Source organism: Mauremys reevesii, linkage group 1 (genome assembly GCF_016161935.1).
Source record: "Mauremys reevesii isolate NIE-2019 linkage group 1, ASM1616193v1, whole genome shotgun sequence".
NCBI classification, from domain to species: Eukaryota; Metazoa; Chordata; order Testudines; family Geoemydidae; genus Mauremys; species Mauremys reevesii.
Window position 1 is genome coordinate 298,832,918 of NC_052623.1, and position 17,062 is coordinate 298,849,979.

The 17,062-nt window shown below is 43.7% G+C and overlaps 1 protein-coding gene across 5 annotated transcripts in view; it reads right to left on the reverse strand.

The window, feature by feature from the left end:
* The window catches only part of TBC1D30 (TBC1 domain family member 30), an 85,800-nt gene that overhangs the window by 11,878 nt on the left and 56,860 nt on the right, over positions 1-17,062 (reverse strand). For all 5 annotated transcript variants that reach the window (XM_039519837.1, XM_039519839.1, XM_039519841.1 and 2 more), the window contains 2 exons: positions 16,822-16,990; positions 9,507-9,612 (listed from right to left, as the gene is read on the reverse strand). In XM_039519837.1, coding sequence (XP_039375771.1) covers positions 9,507-9,612; positions 16,822-16,990 — 275 coding nt within the window. The remainder of the gene's footprint in view (positions 1-9,506; positions 9,613-16,821; positions 16,991-17,062) is intronic.

The window sequence follows — 17,062 nt, forward strand, 5'->3', positions numbered from 1 at the left end:
TTGAAAACCTTACAGATTTTACACTTGTCAGCCTGATGGCCCTCCCCCAGACACCTAAGGCAGGAGTCATGGGGGTCGCCCGTAGGCATGGGCTTGTTGCAAGACTTGCAAGGCTTGAAGCCCTGGGATGGCATGCCCCAGGGCCCCGCAGGGCAGTTGAAGAGTGCTAAACTGTCCTCAACGATTAACTCCGCTTAACACTACAGAGGAAAAACACTTAACACTAACTATTAACAATTAACTAACAATGATTGAGTTAAGCTAGGGATTAGTGGAGCACTTGGGAAACCAAGAGACCACTGTTCCAACAACCGTCACGGGCGGTAAGAAGGAACTGAAGGGGGGTCAGGCCGGCAGGGTCTTATATAGAACGCCATATCGGCACCACTCCAGGGGGCTCCCCAGCCGGCCCGACGGGTAGTTGCTAGGGAAAAAGTTTCCGACCTCCGTGCACGCGGCGCTCTCAAACACCCAACTGGAATTGATATGAGCAATCACTCGAAGAAGAGCTACTGCTGATGGAAGTGCAAGTGCTCAAGTGGCAAACAAGGGCTGACCCCATCAGAAACACCCTGAGGTAGATCCTCAGCTAAGGTTGCCAGCCCTCCAGGATTGTCCTAGAGTCTCCAGGAATTAAAGATTAATGTTTAAATAAATATTATGTCATGTGACGAAAGCTCCATGAATACATCCAGCCAAAACTGGCAACCCTATCCTCTGCTGGTGTAAACTGTCACAGGCCCATTGACATAAATGGAGTTATGACAGTTTACACCAGCTGAGGATCTGCCCCCATGAGTCTCAGAGAAGGAAATCCCAACACTTCCTCAGCCATGAAAACCATAGCCAAACAGGAAGATCTTTGGCAACACAAGTTTTATCAGAGTCCAGACAAACTCTGATCTTGTAACATATCATAGCATAAAACTTCTCAACATTAACATTAAGTGAAGCTTGGTAGAGTTCTACTACATAGTGACCAGAGAGGGGCTGAAAGAATACAGATTTTTAAAAGAGACAAGGAGTCACATTAGTAAGAATTTTACTTTGAAAGGTAACTGCTTCTGGAGGGTGATAAAAGAATATGGTTGCAGTGTGGACTGATGACAAATTGGCAGCTATTAAGTTATCTTTGACGGTAACTAAGGACCTGATCCAAAGCCCACTAAAATCAATGGGAATTTTTCCAGTGACTTCAAAAAGGGTTTTGGAACAGGCCCTAAGTGCCTGATCCTGCAGGATATTGAGAAATTCCTGTAAGTTGCTGAACATCCTCTACTCAAGGTCTTATTAATAATAATGCTGGATCTGCAAGTATGTTTGGCACACATAGCAGATACGAAAGAATGGTACTGCACTTCAATATAAAATCTGAAATAGGGGTTATTTGGAAAGCTAGCATTATTCTGTCCATTATCAGAGTAATAAAAATGTTTCTGCAATTAAAAAAAAAATCCAATAAACACTTGTTTTTAGTAAAACCAATAATCCCCTTAAGTGTCTGATATCCAAACAGAGCAGCCCTTAAGATTTGAAATAAAGGTGACTATAAATCAGGGGTAGGCAACCTATGGCACGGGAGCCAAAGGCGGCACACAAGCTGATTTTCAGTGGCACTCACACTGCCAAAGTCCTGGCTACCAGTCCGGGGGGCTCTGCATTTTAATTTAATTTTAAATGAAGCTTCTTAAACATTTTAAAAGCCTTATTAAACTTTACATACAACAACAATAGTTTAGTTATATATTATAGAAAGAGACCTGCTAAAAACGTTAAAATGTATTACTGGCACACAAAACCTTAAATTGGAGTGAATAAATGAAGACACAGCACACCACTTCTGAAAGGTTCCCCTCCCGTGCTATTAATAAAAGTTAAATGGATTTTATTGATTTTGTTGCCCAAGTGGAGATAAATGCAAGTAAACAAACCATAATGACAAGTGCACTGAATTTTAAAATTCTTTCACTTTTAATCATTTTCTGATTAATGGGATTTGTGGCAGACACATTGTGTGGTGGCATCTGTTACATTCTGGGGTGCAATCCAGACCACTGAGAGGTTGTGTCACCACGTGCCCTACAACCTTGGGCGTCTCACAATGCTCTGCTGTTGTAGCTCCCCTCCTGGGCCGCTCACAAAGAGCTAAACAGCCTGCAGGTCACACCCTGAGTGTCTGTGTAAAGCTGCAGTCCTGGTCCAGCAACAACGACTCCAGCAGCCTGTCAGCAACACACCAGCCACACTCTGGCTTCCACCAGCCTTGGTTACTATTTGCAGGGTGACCTCAACACAGTCTCAGTCCCAAATTTCCCCCAAAACATGTGTTCTGCACTGTCCAGCCCCCTTCTGGACAGTCCAGATATTAGAGTTCATTGCCCCGTAAGGTGTCAATAGCCAACCACCAGCTACTTTGAATGGAGTTACCAAACAGCTTGGTTTAAATACAACATTGGATTAGTTTAGCTTGAAAAATAAAAAGTTTATTTAACTACAAAGAGATAGATTTTAAGTGAGTATAAGACACTGAACTCAGAAAAGCTTACAAGAGAAATAAAGATAAAACGCTGTGACCGAATGTACCCTACACACTATTGTAACCATCTCTGTACAAAATATGATATGTGGGGTATCATTGGAAAACTAATAACTCACTGGTCAACAATCTCATGGTGAAATGTATGTACAAAATGCCTATTAAGAGTTATGAACTTAAGCTGAAATTATGACTCAATGTGTTTACTAGCCAAGTCTGGGGAGTGGGTGAATCACTGTCTCAAAGACAAAGGAAAAGCTGACACCTCTAGTCAGGTGTCAAAGCTGATGGGAGCAGGATGTCACCCAGGAAGAAATCCGTTGAGATGAAACAGGCTGCGCTTCCATGCGCTCGCATATTTGCGACAAGAGCTGGGAGGGCGGAAGGAGACTTAGTTAAAAATCAAAAGCGAAGGGGAGGCCCGGACGTCGAGGGTGTGGAGCTGCTGCTCACGAGGTGAGGCTTTGGTGAGAAAGAAGGAAAGAGAAAGATCTCCTGAGAAAGATGAAAGGCTTCACACCACCTTTGGAAGGCGGACGTCGGTCAACCACTCAGGAACCAGGCTGTAGATGCAGCGACTGCAGGTTCGGGTGACAGTGCCCCCCGAGGTCCTGGAGATGAGATCCGGCCATAGCGGTGGGGATCCGGATCCGATCGGATCGATGGGAGAGCAGCAGGTATACCCAGGCTGCCTCGGGCCGGGCGCGGCGGCCGCGCGGCCGGCCTTGTCCCTCGTGGCCAGGCAGGCGGGAGGGACTAGGCGGGAGCGGCGGGGGAAGCGTAAGGGGACCGGCCCAGGACATGAGAGAGGACGAGAGAGATGAGGAGGGAGCCCGACAGGAAACTGACAGAATGTGTGTTGGTCCTGGCACTTCCTGGTGTCACCAAAAAGGTCTAGGTCGGAAGCCGCCTGTTTGTTCAGATAGAACATGGCTGCGTGTTGTCCCGTACGCACGCTCACGCAGCGGTCGGAGGTGTGCAAGAAAGAGAAGCCAGAGGGGAGGCTCTCGGATTCCCTGGCCTTGATGTGCAGGGAGAGAGGGGGGCGACCAGAGGCAGAGAGTGTGCAGGTGTGCCATGTCTCCTCCCCCGCCCCATCCGCCGCGCCGCGCGTCGTCAGTGGTGAGGGGAGCGGCGAGGCGGGGGAGCGGAACCGGAGCACCCCACTGACCAGGCCAGCCACCAGGTGAGCGAGAGGAGGTGGGGTGGTGGAGAGACCCAGGCAGATCTAGGGGGGGTGCGGTGGGCGGGTACACGGCAAGCCATCTCTGAACGGGACGGGCCTCTCGCCTCGCGCTCTGCGGTCACAAAGCCACACGCGGCCGCCAGGCCAGGCAGGCGGCAGGACAGGACCGGGGCGGGCCAGAAGGGAAGGCTTGCAAAGTGCCAGCGGCGCGAGGCCAGCCGTCTGGTCGGCCGAGGAGAGAGGGGCCCCCTCGGTGTGGAGTCGAGGACTGCCCTATGAACTCCAATCATGTGGGGGGTGTGTGGCAGGGACTTCGGCATTGCGAGGAGGCGAGGAACGGAGAGGGTGCGGTATCTCTGCGAGAGCTGCTGTCACCAGCTGATCAGCCAGCGCGGATCAGCCAGGTGCGCGTGGATAGGGTATACGCGATTCTGACCGCCATGACGGACCGCCACCCACATGCACTTGGTAGACACCCTCGGGGCAGTGGGTGGGCGAGGAGGTAACGAAGGCACTGGTAGTAGGGGTCTGCCGTGAAGCGCGAAAAGGCGCGGAGGTGTGGGGGGTAAATCGCCACATGAATGTAAGTATCCCATGTCGAGGGCGGCGGCCCCGACTCGGATCATGGAGGGAGGATGGACCCCCCCAAGGTTACCATCATCTCGAGCAGCAAGATAAATCACCTGTCAAGTGGCCATTCTTTGGCAACGAAGCGGGGCAGGAACAAATAAATCTGCATTTTAGCAAGCAACCACGTGGAACCTCTTTCACCACGAGACTTCATGTCTCCATTCTCACAGCAGGAAAGAACTTTATCTAGGGCAGTGGTTTTCAATTTTCATTCATTTGCGGACTGCTAAAAAAGTGAAAATGGAGATGTGGACCCATTTGGAAATCTTAGATATAATCTGTGGACCCCAGGTTGAAAACTACTATTCTATGGTAATGAAAACCTTTTTCAGACTTCTTACACATAGTCCATGGACACCCCCAGGGGTCTGCAGACCATATGTTGAAAACCACTGATTTAGAGGTAACCCTCAGGAAAATGCATTTCAAAGGATGACTCGACTATAAAAGTGGAGGGCAAACACACCTCAGGGTCTCTCTATCTTCCCCGCATCCTTTCACCGAAGACAACAAAGGAACCAGCCCTTTGTCTTCGCGGGCGTGGGGGGGGTCCCAATCTGATAATTTGGTTAGCAATGTTGCTGGGAATATGTGCAATAGCGTAGCTATGGGGGGAGCGGGACAGCGGCCGCGCTCCCACTGAGCACAAGTGGCGCCTTTTCAATTTCTTGGCACCTTTTTAATTTTTACTCACCCTGCGGCGCTCCGGGTCTTTGGCAGCACTTCAGCTTCGGGTCCTTCACTTGCTCCGGGTGTGTTCAGCGGCACTGAAGGGCCCGCCGCCAAAATGACACCAAAGACCCGCGGAGCGAGTGAAGGACCCGCTGCTGAAATGCCGCCGAAGACGCAGAGCACCGCCCAATCAGTAAAAGCGCCGCAGCAGGTGGCACCTTTTTTTGTGATCGCTCCCCCTGTTCGCTCCACCTGGCTACGCCACTGAATATGTGGTGACGATTTTACCTTGAACCAAGTCTAGCCTATTAAGTTTAGTTACTAGAAAGTGTTTATCACATTCCAAGGTATTGCCAGTCAACTTCGATACCACCTGGCTAGAGGCGTTAGCTTGTCCTTTGTCTTTGAGAAACTGGTTTACATCCTCTTGCTGTCCTGAGGACCTGTTTCCTACTTACATGTAAACTGAGGTAAACATACATTCCTTTGTTTAGGATAGGACTGTTTAACAATGTCTGCTACCAACCTCATACAGGGGAATTCATAACTTTACATATAATGTTACTACATACATTCCACCATGATATTATTGGCCAGTGAGTTATTAGTTTTCAAATGATACCTCACAAGGCATATTTTGCACAAAGATTATTACACTTGTGTGTAGGGTGTGAATACAGAGGTGCATTTGGTCACAGCATCTGTACATCATCCTTTGCAATGATATTGCTCAGCTTGTAACTACCTAATTCAGCAGCGGCTAAAGTTTCTCTGCTTTCACGTGTACAATTATTCAGGACTTCCATACTCCATTAGAAACTGATATTAAGAGTAAGAGACTGTAAATGAAACATTGTTTCAGAGCATTTTTAAAAGTATGACTTTTACCCATTTTGAAAATAAGTGGCTTCTCAAAGCCAGGAATTTTGAAATTTCTCATTAGCTCTGGGAGGAACTCTTGGTTTGTATGTTTTTCCTGTGCTATAGTCAGTGAAATTTTGATCTGAAGGCAAAATGGTCTCAATTAAGATAAAAGTAAATTCTGAATGGTTTCTAAATATCTATTCATGACTCTGTGCTTAATGCACAAAGAATGTCACAAAAATTGATTCAATGCCAAGTCCTTCCTGACAGAGGAGGAAAAATATGTTTGTGCAGATGCACTGATGCAAGCAGTTAGAAGCAGGAGTTGGAACATTCATAGCTGGATTAGAAAAAGAGAACAAGTAGTGCAGTAGACCAGGTTTTGGCATTAAGAAGCTTTTATAGCTTGAGGTATGTGCACATACCTCAGGTCAGAAGAATGCCTCCAAAATCCCACAGCATGAAATTAAGCTTTCCCATCAGATGAAACTACAGAACCTTCCTGCAACTGTGAAAGAGAAATGTTCTCTGGGCCCCAAACAGATTTGAGATACTGCTCAAATCTACCAGACTAAGGCTATGTCTGCACTACCACTGGATTGATGCTCTGGCGATCGATGCACCAGGGGTCGATTTAGCGGGTCTAGTGAAGACCCGCTAAATTGATGGCAGAGTGATCTCCGGTCGACCCCGATACTCCACCGGGAACGAGAAGAGTAAGTCGACGGGAGAGTGTCTCCCATTGACCCAGCACGGTATAGACACTGCAATAAGTCGACCTAAGCTACGTTAACTCCAGCTACATTATTCACGTAGCTAGTTTCCAAAGTTTTAATTTATGCCCCATGATACACTCGCCAATTCCCCTCCCCTTTTTCTATTATCTCCTCTTCTCCTTCCAGAATAAAATGTTTAAAAAATACTCCAGACTTTTGTTTGAATTTCACTACTTTCAAGAAGCAAGCATTGTTATATTAAGACAACATGGCAGGCTAACACAAATTGTTGCAGATAGTTGGCATGCAGTCTTGTGCCCAACCTCAGAACTAAGGTGTTTAACAACAGACCAATAATATTGTATTTGTTTAGCTTCTAGTCCTAAAAATGGTATTTTTGTCTATTATTTAAAACTTGTGGAACTGACAATTTCACTTTCCTAAATTGTTTAATCTGAAAAAGGAGTTTACTTTGGGACTTGTTTGCTCCTCCAGTCTAGTTCCTCCTACTACCACCAGACAAAAACCTCACCACTGAAGAGTCAAATTTCCAAAAACTTGCTTACGTGCTGAGTCCTATGTGTATTCATATTCTCCATGCAAGAGAAATATTTTTTTTTAAAAGGAGTGGCTGGGTGTACACCGAATATGTGCATATGAAAATAGGTGGAAGAGTACAGTGATTCTCAACCAGGGTTCACAGAGGTCTTCCAGGGGTACATCAACTCATCTAGATATTTGCCTAGTTTTACAACAGGCTACATAAAAAGCATTAGTGACACCAGTACAAACTAAAATGTCATTCAATTACTTGTTTATAGTGCTCTATATACTATACACTGAAATCTAAGTACACTATTTATATTACCATTGATTTATTTTATAATTATATGGTAAAAATGAGAAACTAGGCAATTTTTCAGTAATAGTGTGCTCTGACGCTTTTGTATTTTTATGCCTGATTTTGTAAGCAAGTCGTTTTTAAGGTGAAACTTGGAGGCACGCAAGACTAATCAGACTCCTGATAGGGGTACAGTAGTCTGGAAAGGTTGAGAGCCACTGGAATACTAGGTGCAGAGACTGACTGTCCTTATTGAAATGACTGGGAAAACCAAACGGATTACAGTACTATAGCCCAACCTTTCCCTCCTCACCCCATCAAAAAAACAACCCTCAACATTTGTTAGACAAGTGTTCACTATATTTCCAATTTGGTAAAACACCTTTCAAGAAGGTAGAAGCATCACTCCCAAACACATTTCTGGCTGATTCCTCTGAAGATGCTGAAAACAATCTGCAACACTGATTCTAGTTAACAATCTTGGTCCTTTTAATACACTGGTTCAGGAACGCCTGCAAAAAATTTCCCACAGAGAACGGCCCAGCACTCCCACCACCTCTCTCCTGGAAGGCTCCCCCTTGTGGGTATATACCACCCCTCCTGAAGCTGTCACAGAGCTAGTTCTGTGGGTAGAGCAGAGGGGACACTGGCGACTGGAAGAGGAGTGAAGCTGGGCAGACCCCAGAGGTGGAGAGGGAGCCCCTGTTGCGGGAACTGGCCTCATAACAACGGCAAGGAAGGGCAGCACTGGCCACTTCACTGCCCAGTCAGGTTTGGCCCTGCAGCCCTCTGTCCAAACCTGAGCAGCACCGAGCAAGCTGCAATGCCATTCAGTTTTGGCACTGTAAACCCCAACCCCATCCTGATGGAGGGGCCCTGGGGCCAAAGCTGAGTGGTGCTGCAACCCCCTGCACCAGGTCACACCACCACTCACTCAGTTTTGGTCCCATGGTCCCCCTGTCACAAGGAAAAAAGGAAGGTAAATTGTCCAAGATTGCATATTGTTACAGTGATTCTCTGCTTCAACACTAAATTGGAGTTTGGAAGATGATTCTACTGTATAGTCAAGAAGAACTCTCCGAATGAGTGCACTGGTTAGAGGGTGACAAAAATTTACCATAGGCTTCTTATTTTGAGACAATCTAATTTAAGATATTTAGAACCAGAACTTTTAAGTTAAGCCTCAACACAGCCTCCAATATTACGGTTGAATTATTCAGTCCCATAACTGCACCTATTTAGTCACTGAGGCCCTGATCCAGTATCATTAAAGTCAATGGGAGCTTTGCCACTGAGTTAAATGAGTGTAGGATCAAGCCCCTAGCTCCCACGTTTATGAGTGCACACAGGTACTTAGGCTTCTAAATGAGTGCAACTGCAGGGGTAAGAAAAAAGGTGTCTGCAATTTAGTACTTGAACTGCAAGTGTAAAACTGCATCTGCAATACCGAAGGCCTTTTTTTAAAAAACACACTTTAGGTTTCTGCTTATTATTCAATGACTTGGGGTTTAAGAAGGTAATTAGAGCAATCATCTACATTTTGTTTATAATTCACAACTAACAGTTCAACGGATTTTATTTTTATTTTTTTTTTAAAACAGAGGGATTTTTTTTTTCAGTTGATGAGCTAGTCAGCCACCCACAAAGTCTACTGAATACAAAGATTACATTGTAATGAATATAATGCAAGACAGAAAAATTAGAAATAAAATACAGAGCATTATATAGCTCACAATTTAGATAATCCCAATGAGTATAATGCACAAATATTTAATTGTTGACACTGCAGAAAGCAATTGACTGGCACCTCCTTGTCAAATAAGGTCTAGCTGTTTTCTACATCTAACTTATAATTTAGTGGTATTTTAGCTTTGACCATTGATAATGTTTATGTATCTGCTCCACTGACAGGTTAGTTTGACAGTAAGGTGTTATCTTAATTTTTCTTCTTGAAACAACATTTTAACAAAAATCTCATCCTTTAGACCCAGGAAGCTAAAGACTGTTGACAATATACAAATATACAAACAAGAATTACATCATTAAGCGCTGCTTACTAACCTGCATGAGTTCATTGCTGTCAATCAGACTGTCTTCCAGCATCTCCTGGGTTAGTTTGCCCATAGTACTGTAGAATTCATCTGCAGTTTCACAGCATTCAATCTGCCTGTATCAGAACACAATTTTTTCTGTGATCTAAACTAATTATACATTTCAAAGTGAACTCTATTCTCCGTAGGGTAATCATACAGAACATCCCCTATATTACTGATTTAAACCCTTTGGTTTATTGCAAAGAAAACCACCATTATAAAAACCAGCAGATCAAAAGAAGTTTTATACGATAAGGGGGATGAGTGTGCACAGTTCACAGTACTGAGAGAGTAGGCCACTTTCACTCAGTTAGTGGATCTCAGGAATTCAGATACGGATTAACACATGAAACCCTTGATATGCTAGGAATGGCTGCCAGAGTCTAGTAGCAGAGCAGAGAAAGAGGGTATTTTTGGTAGGGAGATTATTTTTGTAAATTCAGTCTAAACACTGTGGATAGCGTGGAGTGGAAAAGAAAAATCTGCAGTGCTGTAATCTGCCCGTCACTAGTGTTATGCACTCTTAGGGCCCTATCAAATTCATAGTCCATTTTGATCAATTTCACAGTTATAGGATTTTAAAAATCATAAATTTCATGATTTCAGCTATTTAAATCTGAAATTTAATGGTGTTGTAATTGTAGGAGGTCCTGACCCAACAAGGAGTTGGGGGTAGGGGGTCACAAGGTTATTGTAGAGGGAGTTGCGGTACTGCTACCCCTACTTCTGTGCTGCTGCTGGCGGCAGCGCTGCCTTCAGAGCTGGGCAGCTGGAAAGCGGCGGCGGCAGGCTGGGAGGGAGCCCACTTCTGAAGGCAGAGCCACCACCAGCAGCAGCACAGAAGTAAGGATAGCATGGCATGATATCGCCACCCTTACTTCTGTGCTGCTGCCTGCAGAGCTGGGCCCTCAGTCAGTAGCCTCCACTTTCTGGCTGCCCTGCTCTGAAGGCAGCAATGCAGAAGTAAGGGTAACATGGTATGGTATTGCCACCCTTACTTCTGCCCTGCTGCTAGGGGGGTGCCTCCTTCAGAGCTGGGCGCCCAGCCAACAGTTGCCACTCTTCAGCCATGCAGCTCTTAAGGCAGCGCAGAAGTGAGGGTGGCAATACTGTGACCCCCTAAAACAACCTTATGACACACCCCCACATCTCCCTTTTGGGTCAGGACCCCCAATTTGAGAAACATTGGTCTCACCTGTGAAATCTGTATAGTATAGGGTAAAAGTACACAGGAGATGTGATTTCACAGGGGGAAACCAGATTTCATGGTCCGTGATGTGTTTTTCATGGCCCTGAATTTGGTAGGGCCCTACACATGCTATATGGAAAGTTGTTGAATGTTACAGTTGTGAAGGCTATAAGGATTACATTTTTAATTTTAAAAGTTCCCACAGACTTGCACTTTGTCAGCACAGCAGCACATACTGCATAGAAAGCTTTATTTTTTAATGGCAGAAGATGAGTCAGGCCTGTGACTAGACCCAAGTGTTGTTGTAATTACAGCAGTAGAAACTAAAGGTGCCAGGGAGCAGATTTTCAGGCTCGTTTAGTATATGCAGTCAGGATCAAATCACCTTAAGCAGTGTAAGTCCCCGGCAGAGACAGCAGCTCTCCCAAATATTATATACCTGTTGTGTAAATGGGAGATGTATTCTTCCTGTGTGAAAGAAATTATGTGGAAAGAAAGGTAGAAATACACTTAACAGTGATATGAAGAGAAAAGAAAATGAATATGTGGATTTAAGTCACCAAGATGACAGAGAAATAGTTACAGGTGAATATTTTCATAAGTAACCAGTGATTTTGGATGCCCAACTTGACATACCTTGAAAGGGCCTGATTTTTCTAAGGGCAGGTGCACAACGCTTTCTGGAACACAGGCCCTTTGTCAGGTGTCTCAAATTGGACACCCAAAATCACTAGTCATTTTTTAAAATCTTAGGCACTGTTTCTACTAAGTCTAGTTTATGTTATACCTTTAACCATGTCAAAGATTAAACAAACAAACAAACAAACAAACAAAGAGGACTTTACAAATCCCCTTACAAGCTGGCTATAGTATAGACTTTCCAGGATTTCTAAAGAATATAGACACACTCACTAAATTTCAGTCTTATAGGGCTCGTCTTCATGAACAGCGCTATAGCAGCACAGCTACACCAGTGCAGATGCGCCGCTGTAGTGCTTTAGTGAAGATGCTCCTAAGCCGACGGGAGAGCTTTTCACCTCAGCACAGTGAATCCACCTCCCCAAGAGGTGGTAGCTATGTCGGCAGTAGAAGCTCTCCCACCGACATAGCGCTGTCTACACCAGGGGACTAGGTTGGTATAATATCACTCAGAGGTGTGGATTTCTGACACCCCGGAGCAACATAGTCATACCGATACAGGTCTGTAGTGTAGACCTGGCCTTAGCCTCAATGCTACCAATTTAAATCTATTGACATTGAGAGGCACAGGGATGGTACTGTTTGAGAAGAATTGTGTCAATGGAAGGCGTCCAACCCTGCAGAAAGTGACTTCCATTGGTCGGTAGAATCAAGGTCTCCTGGGCAAGCATGGAATAAGCAGTATCTTTCTAGCAACTCTTGACAGAAAAGGTGTGTTGGGGTGTCCACCCCACACAAGTCTGGAGTGGGTTAATGTGGGCCAGCAGGGGCCAATTAATCTTATATGCTGCACCTTGAGGGAAACCAGAGCTTGATAAGCACTGATTGCAGATGAAGCCCGGTGCGGGGGAAGAGCTGGGAGAGGAGTATAAAGCCAGGAAGTGAGAGCAGGAAGAGGCTGCAAGGAGGAGCTCTTCAGTCACTCCCTTGAGAGGAAGGGAATTGGCCAAGGACAATGAGGAGATCCAGGGGGACAGTAAGCTCTAGGGCCCTGACACACACCAGGGATTTTGACAAGAGCTGCAACGTAGCCACACTTTCAAGCAGAACAGAAGTTGCATGTTGTCGCTCAAGGCAAAGGGGTCTAATTTGAGAACGTGCCAATCTGGATAACATGCTATTGAACATCGGCTGATCCAGTTCCAATTGGTTGGTGACAATTCCTACTGAGCCAGTCTGTCTACGAATTCAGTTCCCTAACAATAGATCCTGCTTTGAATGACTCCTTTTGATCTCTAACAACAATAAGACTTTTTCTGCCTCCTGGCTCAGCAAAGAACTCCAGGTGTCTTGTTATTTGTTTACATAGGAGTTGTACGTAGAGCTGCTTCTGATATGAAGGAGAATCTTTACTGCCTTGACCTTCACAATTTTTCTTTCTACATTGTTGAGCAGGGAGGAAGAAATCAATTATGGAGTGGTATTCCTGGAATTACAACAAATGAATCTTTCCAGATCATCTGTGACTTCCAGCAGCCACTGAAAACATTATAGCCTGCCTCCTATAAAGGAGAGTGAGTATAGAAAGAAAACCTGAGTCACCTACTGTGGGTGTCTAAGTTTAGGAGCTGTCATAGGACTCTGGAGCTGCTACTTCTAACTGAAATGTCAGGACGTGTTAGCTGAAATGAAGGCCGATCAGTGCAGAAGAATAAAGACAGTAAGTTTTTCATACAGTGTTCATAAGTACACGCTCATTACATGCATGTGATATTACAGCAAGGCTTAACAGCTACTTCGGTTTCCAGATACTTGATTCTGACAGTTTATATCTGATGTCGGTCTACGTATGTACAAGATCAGAGGCCAGAAAAGCAGTGCTCCATTTCCTCCAAAACAGCACCTCCATGAGCTCATGAAGACTTGAATGCAAAAGGCTGACATTACCCCACTTTTATTTCCAGACATTTCTTTTTGTTGTTACTACTACTACTAGAGAGTGAAAAATTCTCAAAGAGAAAGGAGAGAGACAGTTATAGTCTAAGGGATTAAATACATGATTGGAAAACTGCCTGTGCTCTTGGGGAAAAGTCATTTCACTTATTTCAGTTTCCCAATCTATAAAGTGGGGATAAGACATCCCCTGCCTACCTTACAGGGTTAACCAATTCTTACTATAACAACTACAACTATGAGTTAAATATATAATTATACTTCCAATGAGAAGCACCAATGTCTGCAATCCATGATGGAGCTTAGGGCAGCAGTCCTACACATTTACAAATTAATTCATTTTAGACAAAAGCAGAACATCATGAGTCTCTGCATTATTTCAAAAGAAATTAATTTGTGAAAGATCATTTGAAACTAGATTGCAGAAGTGGGCTAAAACTGTCAAAGATAAGACCATAAATAGAATTGTGACTATAGTATACTGTTACGGAGAGTGGTAATCTATTAAAAATTGCTTTCCAGATAACACCTACCTCATGGGAAGGGAAAAAAAAATGTTCTCTTCTTCCAAGGAAAACTGCATGTGTTTTATCCTCCTCCCTTATCAGTGATACTGAAATTTCTTGCCTCCCTTCCTCCTCTAACCCTTCACCTGCTCCAGTCAACCCATCTCCTCCTGCCTCATGATATTCCTTTTGCCCACTCTCCATACCACCCCTTTTTCCTTAACCTCTCACTCTCATTAGGTTCCTTTCCCTCAGAACACAAATGTGTTATGGTCTCCCCCATCCTAAGTAAAAGCACCTCCTTCTCCAACTAACACCTCATCTCTTTTCTCCCCTTCACCTCTAGATTCACTGAATGTGACACATCTACAATCGTGGCCTCAAGTTCCTCTCTCCCAGCTCCAACCCTGATCTATTACAATCGAATTTCCTCTCTCTCTACATGCTACTGAAATAAAAATCACTAACAATCCCTCCTCAGCCAAATCTCAGAACCTCACCCTCTTTCACCTCTTGCCTGCCTTTGACATGGATGCACAGAATCTCCTTCTTGAAATCTGGTCATCTGAATTCTGTGAGACTCTGTCCTTTCCTGCTTCTCCTCTTACGTCTCTGGTCACTTCGGTATCTATTTCTGTGGAAGTCCCACAGAATTCTGTCCTTAGCCCACTCCTCTTCTCCCTTATGCCTCTTCTCTAGGTGACCTCATTTTCTCAAACTGCTTCAACTACCACATCTGTGCTGATGACTCTCAAATCTGCCTTTCAACTACCTGACTGTCAGTCCTGCATTGCAGCCTACCACTCTGACATCTCTTCCTGGCTGGCAACTGTAACTTAATGGCCAGGCCAGGCCAAAATCTTACTGTTTGTTCCTCCATCTCTTTATCGACCCAAAGAGAACTCATCCAAGTCCTCATCATCTCCTGTCTCAACTACTGCATACTCCCCTCTTTGGGCCTTCATGACACCCACTTCATTTTCCTTATGTCCATTCAAAATGTTGCTGTTAATATCATTTTCTTGGTCCATCATTCTGACTATGTCACTTCTGCCTTTGAGTCTTTCACTGGCTCCTCCTCCAGTACATCAAATACAAGCTTCTGGTCCTTACCTTTAAGGCCTTTCACAATATAGCTCCTCCTTGCGTATTAGTATCTTATCCTCCCAATCCTTTCTACCTCTATTTAGCCAGCATATCTTGCCTATTTGACTGTTTCTCCCTCGAGTACTGTTGAGCTTTGTTCCATGCTGCCCCTTACATTTGGAACACCCTGCCCAAACTAGCCCAGAAGTCCCTCATCACAACCTACTTCCACCAGGATGCCAGCTAACAATGGCTATAAAGATGCCTTGTATGATTTCTGGTGTTTATCTTATTTATTTGGCCTGAGTAAAACATGTTCTTATTAATGTTTCCCTCAACTGCCTGCTGCCATTCTTTCCAATTGTTTGTTATTTCCACTTTGTAAGTCTTGTCTTATTTAGATTGTATGGTAAACTCTTCACATCAGAGAACTTCATTTATTCTATGTTTGTATAATACCTAGCAAGATGGGGCTCTGATCCTGACTGAGGCCTCTAGAATTCCAGGTGAAGTGGGAAGTCTGTGCACAGAGGTCCTGTGGGACTGGGCCCATTGTCTGTAGATAACATAATACAAAATAATAATAATACTATGTCTAGTTTATTCTGAATGTAAACAGCTCAATTCATGAATAAAGCCTGAGTAAGAACAGGTCTTAGCTAATTATTCACCATTTGCAAGTTACCAAAAAAAGTAATTATTTTTCAGATTAAACATGCAAGATACAAAACCAAATATAATATAAAAGCACTTGCCTGTGGTGCTGAAGCTTTAAGTGGTAATTTATTTTGCAAATTTAGAAGACCTCTTGGGATACTGCTGCACACACATTTTGTCAATATCTTTAATATTTTAATTTTATATTAAAGGAAAAGTTTTGTTGCTAGGAAGGTAGGCGTTGCTGGGTATCAGAGGAAAAGGTTGAATGCAGCTGCTCAATCCAACAGAGTTTTCCAGCTGACACTAGTAGATACTTGGCCTGCTCCTGCTCACATTTCCCAATGAGAGTTTTGTCACTGACTTCATTAACTCCAAAGGGATTTGGCCCTCTGTTTGGAATGTAAATATTTGCAGTGACAAAAGTAGTAGTTCAGAAAAATCATTCCATTCCAAGTATCCTTTTTTAAAAAAAAAAACACCCACCTAGATTTGTATTCAATGATTTGTATTCAATGATGCAGATTTCTTAGCACCTATACATTATTCTTAATAAAATCTTGGTTAAAAATGTTCTTTAAAGCAATTGCTTCCACAGATAGTTTCTAGAAAACTTGTTGGTTAACACTCATTCAACCAGGCAATGCATTGTACAGAGGAACAGATTGAGGCTTGCAATGAGTTGAGCACTACTGTAACTACACATTAGCAACATATGTTTCTTCCTGAAAATAAGCACAAATTTTAACAGGGAGGGTAATTAACCATTGGAACAATTTACCAAAAATTGTGGTGGATTCTCCATCACTGGCAACTTTAAAATCAAGATTGAATGTTTTTTTTCTAAAAGATATGCTCTAAACAAACAAGAATTAATTCAGAGAAGTCCTACGGCCTGTGAATCTAATGTGCCTTTCATCTAGTACAGACAAGGAGCCTCTATGCACAGAACTCCCATTGATTTCACCTAGAATTGTGCGTGCAGTGGGCTTACAGAATCAGACCCAACATTTAAACATATATATTATATATGCTATGTAATTAAATATAGAAATTTGATAAGGTGAAGACCAATAAGTCATCCCGCCCTTCTTTCTGCCATTGCCAGATGGTTCCCTAGAGTACATTTTATGGAATGCTATATTGCAAGCCCATGTCTTGTTTATATCTGGAATTTTCACTTCAGAAAAATAACACACATTAAAACCATATATCTTGCATGCATTGCACAAAAAGAAAGAAAAGTCACTTACTCGCCTAACTTTGCCCAGATAGCCAGTGCTACTCTCAGTATAACTTCAGAACCTTCAAAGAATACTGAATCCCAGATCTTTAAAACTGTATGATTAGGAAGGCATGTAGCAAAAAGGGTCAGGAACCATTGCATTGTGAAGACATTGGTAAGTGGGGGTTCATAGCCTCCTAAAATGGAAAAATTAAGATAGCAAGTCATTCACAATTCATTATTCCCCAAAGTTACTTTGTAATGTTGTG